Source organism: Montipora capricornis, chromosome 2, assembly GCF_036669925.1.
Source record: "Montipora capricornis isolate CH-2021 chromosome 2, ASM3666992v2, whole genome shotgun sequence".
Classification (NCBI taxonomy): domain Eukaryota; kingdom Metazoa; phylum Cnidaria; class Anthozoa; order Scleractinia; family Acroporidae; genus Montipora; species Montipora capricornis.
In genome coordinates, this window is record NC_090884.1 from 9,025,383 (window position 1) to 9,035,382 (window position 10,000).

At 35.8% G+C, this 10,000-nt stretch overlaps 2 protein-coding genes across 3 annotated transcripts in view; one reads left to right on the forward strand and one right to left on the reverse strand.

Annotated features, from left to right (window-relative positions):
* LOC138038730 (uncharacterized) overlaps positions 1-10,000 on the forward strand; it is a 41,013-nt gene that overhangs the window by 10,829 nt on the left and 20,184 nt on the right. The gene's annotated exons all lie outside the window — the stretch shown is intronic.
* Positions 1-10,000, reverse strand: part of LOC138038728 (uncharacterized) — an 11,293-nt gene that overhangs the window by 832 nt on the left and 461 nt on the right. Inside the window, exons 1-3 of one of the 2 annotated variants that reach the window (XM_068884766.1) lie at positions 9,150-10,000; positions 1,350-1,625; positions 689-803 (exon numbers count right to left, since the gene is read on the reverse strand). The exon at positions 9,150-10,000 is cut by the window's right edge and continues 461 nt beyond it. In XM_068884766.1, the coding sequence (XP_068740867.1) occupies positions 689-803; positions 1,350-1,562 (328 nt within the window). In that variant the 5' untranslated portion in view covers positions 1,563-1,625; positions 9,150-10,000. Of the gene's footprint in view, positions 1-688; positions 804-1,349; positions 2,373-9,149 lie in introns of those variants that run through there. The other variant, XM_068884765.1, reaches the window with a different exon arrangement.

Genomic DNA, 10,000 nt, shown 5'->3' on the forward strand with positions numbered 1-10,000 from the left:
CGCGAGCAGAACAAGCGTGGAGGTAAATCGTTACAATGGTCCCTACATAACTAAAATGAAATCCTAAACTAACAGAAGCTTAAGGGGTAAGGAACAAAATTCGTGCAGATAGATATATAGGATCTGTGGAAAACCAGAACAAAATATTCTAATAATGTATAAAGAAATTAATTGTCATACAAAGTGTTTTTGTATTTCTACGCGTATCGGCAAAATGCGCGTGCCCAGTATGGGAAAAAATTTCATGACTAATACACGAAGATTGTGATAAGATAGATAAATCGTAAGACCTTATACAGCAATGACCAATGGTTTGCTGGGGGTGCTCAGAAAACCTGGTTGTGGTCATTGTTATTCAAATAAGGTTTTTCGGATAAATCGATGGTTGGCATCAGACGTTACGGCAGCCATCTTGGTGTAAAGAACAATGCAGTAAAATGTATTTTGGGAATTTGATTCTATTATCATGCAAAACTTGTGGGGTCATTTTCTATTGTTTTGTACACCAACATAGCCGTCTCGTCACGTGGATGAAAACCAAGAACAATGGGATGACACATGTTTCACAAAGCCTGTGCAAAGATTAGGGCCGTGGTGACACTTTGAAAACAATGGGCTTGTGTCAGTAAGGCAAGAATTGTAAACAAAAATCTTGCTGAGTATGATCCTCATTCATCAGAAAACTTACCGCAAGGTTTTCCGAAATAGCCATCAACGCATTTGCACAAGACGCTATCGTTTTGGTAGTCAGGAATGCAGACTTCATTGTCGCCACAATACGAGTCGTCTTCTTCACAAAGACTCTGTTGCATAAAACATTTAGTTTTGCTAGGTCTTTCTACCTTCTCTTTATTCTTATGGACGACTGATTTAAATCTGACTAGCGGTTATTTAGCTAGGGGCAAAGATTGTAATGAATAATAAACCAATTCAATGAAACATTGGGTCATGTCAGAAACTCATGACTTTCAAGCATTTAACTCCTGTTCAGAGCTGGGGGTTTTGAGTTTAAAAATGTCCTTATTTGGATGTAACGAATGGCTCATGAATTTTCCCGCGCGTGCAGCTTCGATCTTATTTTTGTCCATATTTGGGCGTAAATCCCCAGCTTTGTTCCAAGGAAAATAGTTCCAAGTTACACTCTTCATGGTCATGTGCTTTAAATTATGTTTCCAGTAATCCAGGATGAGCTTAATCGGAATTTGAACAACTTCGCCCAGAGGTTTAAAACCCCTTTACAGTTTTAAAAACAACAGAAAGGTGAACCTGTGAAGATTACCTTGGCCTCTAAACCGTGCTGCTTTCTTTTACTCATCGATAATTGAAAAATATAGCACATATCGCAGTACCTGTATTCCTCGGTACACATACTCGTCATCTTTGGTAAAATTCTTCAAGCTTTGAAATCGATCAGAATCACTCAGCTGACAGTTCAAAGTTTTTTCGTTTGTAGTTGCGTTAAAGTTGTAAGACAAGCATTTGCTGTCTTTCACACACTCCAGCTGGCAACTTTCTTCTTCAGCCACCCCAGTCTCTTTAATAACATTTCCGATGAGCTTCATGCCTTTTATCAATTTGGCAAAGTTAACAGCTTCGAAATCTGTTTCTGATGTTCGAGACAGTCCCTGGACAAAAGTAGAAGCAAGTAATGCCAATATCAAGGAGAGGCACAGCATTTTTACCTTAGATAAATAAATCTTCGCAGAAACCCTGTCTAAAGAGTTTGGAACCTTCCCGTAGAGGAAGTGCATGAATTGTCCTTCGTAACTTTGATGAAGCTCTAAATGCCAGCTGGTAGATAATTCTTTATAATATAAATACACAGGTGATTATACAAAATCGCGCGCTCTCATTGGCTCGCTATCTCGGATTCAATGAGGAGCTTAACTTTGGTCAGGAATGTGGGTCCCCGCTGTTTAGGTAAAAAAAATTTACCTAAATCTCAGTGGGAGTTGTAACAAGACACACTAAAAAGGCAGAGCGAGAGACAAAGGGAGAGAGAGGTGTTAATCTCGACACATTTGTGGGGCCCACTTCGCCATAAAGTATAATGACGACAAATATCTCAAATTACTTTAAATTAATTTTGAGTGACGTGTCAAAATAGTCCAGAGGCACAATAATATAATATTTTCTAAAATTCTATAAAATATTTTCTAAAGCACGGTTTACAACGGCCAGCATCATGCAATTAAAAAATGGAAAATTATTTCTTTATTCTCTTTATTTCAAATTAATTTAAAACACAAGCAAATTATATCTTAACTTTCAGGCTACCGACTTGCAACTTGTTTTGACCGGCATACACTTTTCTCAACAGCAACGGTGAATTGTTTCTTTTTTGATTTTAAAGCAAACGATTTTTAAGTTTTATACTTATGGAACTCGATAACTGAGGAATAAAACTCAACAGCAATTACACCTTCGAACATCTGCTTCCCTAATTCTCCGGTTAAACATCGGGAAACGTTAGTGATGTATTGGTGTATTTGTTAATTTAAACACAGGCAAATTATTTCTTAACTTTCAGGCTACCGAGATGCTCCTTGTTTTGCCTGGCATATACTTTTCTCGACAGCAACGGTGAATTGGTTCTTTTCTGATTTTAAAGCAAACCATTTATATTTGTGGAACTCGATAACTGAGGCCGGAAAAATACTCAACAGCAATTACACCTTCGAACATCTGCTTCTCTAATTCTCCGGTTAAACATGAAACGTTAGTGATGTATTGGTGTATTTGTTAATTTAAACACAGGCAAATTATTTCTTAACTTTCAGGCTACCGAGATGCAACTTGTTTTGCCTGGCATACACTTTTCTCAACAGCAACGGTGAATTGGTTCTTTTCTGATTTTAAAGCAATCCATTTATACTTGTGGAACTCGATAGCTGAGGCCGGAAAAATACTCGAACATCTGCTTCCCTAATTCTCCGGTTAAACATGAAACGTTAGTGATGTATTGGTGTATTTGTTAATTTAAAAACAGGCAAATTATTTCTTAACTTTCAGGCTACCGAGATGCAACTTGTTTTGCCTGGCATACACTTTTCTCAACAGCAACGGTGAATTGGTTCTTTTCTGATTTTAAAGCAATCCATTTTTAAGTTCTAAATACTTATGGAACTCGATAACTGAGGAACTGGGAAATTTAGAATGCCTAATTGTAGCTGTGTAAAATTTCATTCCGGGCTAATTGATTTCCCAGCATGTCACAGGCAGGCACATACAATATTAATCACAGACTTATCATTTTCCTGCTATCATGATATCCTGATATCATGAAATTGAACCTAACAGCAATTATTTTACCTCAACGTTTGAGCGTGAGCCTGTATACCGGGAAGGCTTCCAGCACCGAATTCCCCGACATCAACATTGTTTACTGCCTCCATAACTCGCTTGAAAACATCTGAATACAGAAATCCATGACATTCAGGCCTCGTCCACACTTCGCCATAAAGTATAATGACGACAAATATCTCAAATTACTTTAAATTAATTTTGAGTGACGTGTCAAAATAGTCCAGAGGCACAATAATATAATATTTTCTAAAATTCTATAAAATATTTTCTAAAGCACGGTTTACAACGGCCAGCATCATGCAATTAAAAAATGGAAAATTATTTCTTTATTCTCTTTATTTCAAATTAATTTAAAACACAAGCAAATTATATCTTAACTTTCAGGCTACCGACTTGCAACTTGTTTTGACCGGCATACACTTTTCTCAACAGCAACGGTGAATTGTTTCTTTTTTGATTTTAAAGCAAACGATTTTTAAGTTTTATACTTATGGAACTCGATAACTGAGGAATAAAACTCAACAGCAATTACACCTTCGAACATCTGCTTCCCTAATTCTCCGGTTAAACATCGGGAAACGTTAGTGATGTATTGGTGTATTTGTTAATTTAAACACAGGCAAATTATTTCTTAACTTTCAGGCTACCGAGATGCTCCTTGTTTTGCCTGGCATATACTTTTCTCGACAGCAACGGTGAATTGGTTCTTTTCTGATTTTAAAGCAAACCATTTATATTTGTGGAACTCGATAACTGAGGCCGGAAAAATACTCGAACATCTGCTTCCCTAATTCTCCAGTTAAACATGAAACGTTAGTGATGTATTGGTGTATTTGTTAATTTAAAAACAGGCAAATTATTTCTTAACCTTCAGGCTACCGAGATGCAACTTGTTTTGCCTGGCATACACTTTTCTCAACAGCAACGGTGAATTGGTTCTTTTCTGATTTTAAAGCAATCCATTTTTAAGTTCTAAATACTTATGGAACTCGATAACTGAGGAACTGGGAAATTTAGAATGCCTAATTGTAGCTGTGTAAAATTTCATTCCGGGCTAATTGATTTCCCAGCATGTCACAGGCAGGCACATACAATATTAATCACAGACTTATCATTTTCCTGCTATCATGATATCCTGATATCATGAAATTGAACCTAACAGCAATTATTTTACCTCAACGTTTGAGCGTGAGCCTGTATACCGGGAAGGCTTCCAGCACCGAATTCCCCGACATCAACATTGTTTACTGCCTCCATAACTCGCTTGAAAACATCTGAATACAGAAATCCATGACATTCAGGCCTCGTCCACACTTCGCCATAAAGTATAATGACGACAAATATCTCAAATTACTTTAAATTAATTTTGAGTGACGTGTCAAAATAGTCCAGAGGCACAATAATATAATATTTTCTAAAATTCTATAAAATATTTTCTAAAGCACGGTTTACAACGGCCAGCATCATGCAATTAAAAAATGGAAAATTATTTCTTTATTCTCTTTATTTCAAATTAATTTAAAACACAAGCAAATTATATCTTAACTTTCAGGCTACCGACTTGCAACTTGTTTTGACCGGCATACACTTTTCTCAACAGCAACGGTGAATTGTTTCTTTTTTGATTTTAAAGCAAACGATTTTTAAGTTTTATACTTATGGAACTCGATAACTGAGGAATAAAACTCAACAGCCATTACACCTTCGAACATCTGCTTCCCTAATTCTCCGGTTAAACATGAAACGTTAGTGATGTATTGGTGTATTTGTTAATTTAAACACAGGCAAATTATTTCTTAACTTTCAGGCTACCGAGATGCTCCTTGTTTTGCCTGGCATACACTTTTCTCAACAGCAAACGGTGAATTGGTTCTTTTCTGATTTTAAAGCAATCCATTTATACTTGTGGAACTCGATAGCTGAGGCCGGAAAAATACTCAAACATCTGCTTCCCTAATTCTCCGGTTAAACATGAAACGTTAGTGATGTATTGGTGTATTTGTTAATTTAAAAACAGGCAAATTATTTCTTAACTTTCAGGCTACCGAGATGCAACTTGTTTTGCCTGGCATACACTTTTCTCAACAGCAACGGTGAATTGGTTCTTTTCTGATTTTAAAGCAATCCATTTTTAAGTTCTAAATACTTATGGAACTCGATAACTGAGGAACTGGGAAATTTAGAATGCCTAATTGTAGCTGTGTAAAATTTCATTCCGGGCTAATTGATTTCCCAGCATGTCACAGGCAGGCACATACAATATTAATCACAGACTTATCATTTTCCTGCTATCATGATATCCTGATATCATGAAATTGAACCTAACAGCAATTATTTTACCTCAACGTTTGAGCGTGAGCCTGTATACCGGGAAGGCTTCCAGCACCGAATTCCCCGACATCAACATTGTTTACTGCCTCCATAACTCGCTTGAAAACATCTGAATACAGAAATCCATGACATTCAGGCCTCGTCCACACTTCGCCATAAAGTATAATGACAACAAATATCTCAAATTACTTTAAATTAATTTTGAGTGACGTGTCAAAATAGTCCAGAGGCACAATAATATAATATTTTCTAAAATTCTATAAAATATTTTCTAAAGCACGGTTTACAACGGCCAGCATCATGCAATTAAAAAATGGAAAATTATTTCTTTATTCTCTTTATTTCAAATTAATTTAAAACACAAGCAAATTATATCTTAACTTTCAGGCTACCGACTTGCAACTTGTTTTGACCGGCATACACTTTTCTCAACAGCAACGGTGAATTGTTTCTTTTTTGATTTTAAAGCAAACGATTTTTAAGTTTTATACTTATGGAACTCGATAACTGAGGAATAAAACTCAACAGCTATTACACCTTCGAACATCTGCTTCCCTTATTCTCCGGTTAAACATGAAACGTTAGTGATGTATTGGTGTATTTGTTAATTTAAACACAGGCAAATTATTTCTTAACTTTCAGGCTACCGAGATGCAACTTGTTTTGCCTGGCATACACTTTTCTCAACAGCAACGGTGAATTGGTTCTTTTCTGATTTTAAAGCAAACCATTTATATTTGTGGAACTCGATAACTGAGGCCGGAAAAATACTCAAACATCTGCTTCCCTAATTCTCCGGTTAAACATGAAACGTTAGTGATGTATTGGTGTATTTGTTAATTTAAAAACAGGCAAATTATTTCTTAACTTTCAGGCTACCGAGATGCAACTTGTTTTGCCTGGCATACACTTTTCTCAACAGCAACGGTGAATTGGTTCTTTTCTGATTTTAAAGCAATCCATTTTTAAGTTCTAAATACTTATGGAACTCGATAACTGAGGAACTGGGAAATTTAGAATGCCTAATTGTAGCTGTGTAAAATTTCATTCCGGGCTAATTGATTTCCCAGCATGTCACAGGCAGGCACATACAATATTAATCACAGACTTATCATTTTCCTGCTATCATGATATCCTGATATCATGAAATTGAACCTAACAGCAATTATTTTACCTCAACGTTTGAGCGTGAGCCTGTATACCGGGAAGGCTTCCAGCACCGAATTCCCCGACATCAACATTGTTTACTGCCTCCATAACTCGCTTGAAAACATCTGAATACAGAAATCCATGACATTCAGGCCTCGTCCACACTTCGCCATAAAGTATAATGACGACAAATATCTCAAATTACTTTAAATTAATTTTGAGTGACGTGTCAAAATAGTCCAGAGGCACAATAATATAATATTTTCTAAAATTCTATAAAATATTTTCTAAAGCACGGTTTACAACGGCCAGCATCATGCAATTAAAAAATGGAAAATTATTTCTTTATTCTCTTTATTTCAAATTAATTTAAAACACAAGCAAATTATATCTTAACTTTCAGGCTACCGACTTGCAACTTGTTTTGACCGGCATACACTTTTCTCAACAGCAACGGTGAATTGTTTCTTTTTTGATTTTAAAGCAAACGATTTTTAAGTTTTATACTTATGGAACTCGATAACTGAGGAATAAAACTCAACAGCTATTACACCTTCGAACATCTGCTTCCCTAATTCTCCGGTTAAACATCGGGAAACGTTAGTGATGTATTGGTGTATTTGTTAATTTAAACACAGGCAAATTATTTCTTAACTTTCAGGCTACCGAGATGCAACTTGTTTTGCCTGGCATACACTTTTCTCAACAGCAAACGGTGAATTTGTTGTTTTCTGATTTTAAAGCAATCCATTTATATTTGTGGAACTCGATAACTGAGGCCGGAAAAATACTCAAACATCTGCTTCCCTAATTCTCCGGTTAAACATGAAACGTTAGTGATGTATTGGTGTATTTGTTAATTTAAAAACAGGCAAATTATTTCTTAACTTTCAGGCTACCGAGATGCAACTTGTTTTGCCTGGCATACACTTTTCTCAACAGCAACGGTGAATTGGTTCTTTTCTGATTTTAAAGCAATCCATTTTTAAGTTCTAAATACTTATGGAACTCGATAACTGAGGAACTGGGAAATTTAGAATGCCTAATTGTAGCTGTGTAAAATTTCATTCCGGGCTAATTGATTTCCCAGCATGTCACAGGCAGGCACATACAATATTAATCACAGACTTATCATTTTCCTGCTATCATGATATCCTGATATCATGAAATTGAACCTAACAGCAATTATTTTACCTCAACGTTTGAGCGTGAGCCTGTATACCGGGAAGGCTTCCAGCACCGAATTCCCCGACATCAACATTGTTTACTGCCTCCATAACTCGCTTGAAAACATCTGAATACAGAAATCCATGACATTCAGGCCTCGTCCACACTTCGCCATAAAGTATAATGACAACACATATCTCAACTTACTTTAAATTAATTTTGAGTGACGTGTCAAAATAGTCCAGAGGCACAATAATATAATATTTTCTAAAATTCTATAAAATATTTTCTAAAGCACGGTTTACAACGGCCAGCATCATGCAATTAAAAAATGGAAAATTATTTCTTTATTCTCTTTATTTCAAATTAATTTAAAACACAAGCAAATTATATCTTAACTTTCAGGCTACCGACTTGCAACTTGTTTTGACCGGCATACACTTTTCTCAACAGCAACGGTGAATTGTTTCTTTTTTGATTTTAAAGCAAACGATTTTTAAGTTTTATACTTATGGACCTCGATAACTAAAGACGGAATAAAACTCAACAGCTATTACACCTTCGAACATCTGCTTCCCTAATTTTCCAGTTAAACATGAAACGTTAGTGATGTATTGGTGTATTTGTTAATTTAAACACAGGCAAATTATTTCTTAACTTTCAGGCTACCGAGATGCTCCTTGTTTTGCCTGGCATACACTTTTCTCAACAGCAACGGTGAATTGGTTCTTTTCTGATTTTAAAGCAAACCATTTATATTTGTGGAACTCGATAGCTGAGGCCGGAAAAATACTCAAACATCTGCTTCCCTAATTCTCCGGTTAAACATGAAACGTTAGTGATGTATTGGTGTATTTGTTAATTTAAAAACAGGCAAATTATTTCTTAACTTTCAGGCTACCGAGATGCAACTTGTTTTGCCTGGCATACACTTTTCTCAACAGCAACGGTGAATTGGTTCTTTTCTGATTTTAAAGCAATCCATTTTTAAGTTCTAAATACTTATGGAACTCGATAACTGAGGAACTGGGAAATTTAGAATGCCTAATTGTAGCTGTGTAAAATTTCATTCCGGGCTAATTGATTTCCCAGCATGTCACAGGCAGGCACATACAATATTAATCACAGACTTATCATTTTCCTGCTATCATGATATCCTGATATCATGAAATTGAACCTAACAGCAATTATTTTACCTCAACGTTTGAGCGTGAGCCTGTATATCGGGAAGGCTTCCAGCACCGAATTCCCCGACATCAACATTGTTTACTGCCTCCATAACTCGCTTGAAAACATCTGAATACAGAAATCCATGACATTCAGGCCTCGTCCACACTTCGCCATCAAGTATAATGACGACAAATATCTCAAATTACTTTAAATTAATTTTGAGTGACGTGTCAAAATAGTCCAGAGGCACAATAATATAATATTTTCTAAAATTCTATAAAATATTTTCTAAAGCACGGTTTACAACGGCCAGCATCATGCAATTAAAAAATGGAAAATTATTTCTTTATTCTCTTTATTTCAAATTAATTTAAAACACAAGCAAATTATATCTTAACTTTCAGGCTACCGACTTGCAACTTGTTTTGACCGGCATACACTTTTCTCAACAGCAACGGTGAATTGTTTCTTTTTTGATTTTAAAGCAAACGATTTTTAAGTTTTATACTTATGGAACTCGACAACTGAGGCCGGAATAAAACTCAACAGCTATTACACCTTCGAACATCTGCTTCCCTAATTCTCCGGTTAAACATCGGGAAACGTTAGTGATGTATTGGTGTATTTGTTAATTTAAACACAGGCAAATTATTTCTTAACTTTCAGGCTACCGAGATGCTCCTTGTTTTGCCTGGCATATACTTTTCTCGACAGCAACGGTGAATTGGTTCTTTTCTGATTTTAAAGCAAACCATTTATATTTGTGGAACTCGATAACTGAGGCCGGAAAAATACTCAAACATCTGCTTCCCTAATTCTCCAGTTAAACATGAAACGTTAGTGATGTATTGGTGTATTTGTTAATTTAAAAACAGGC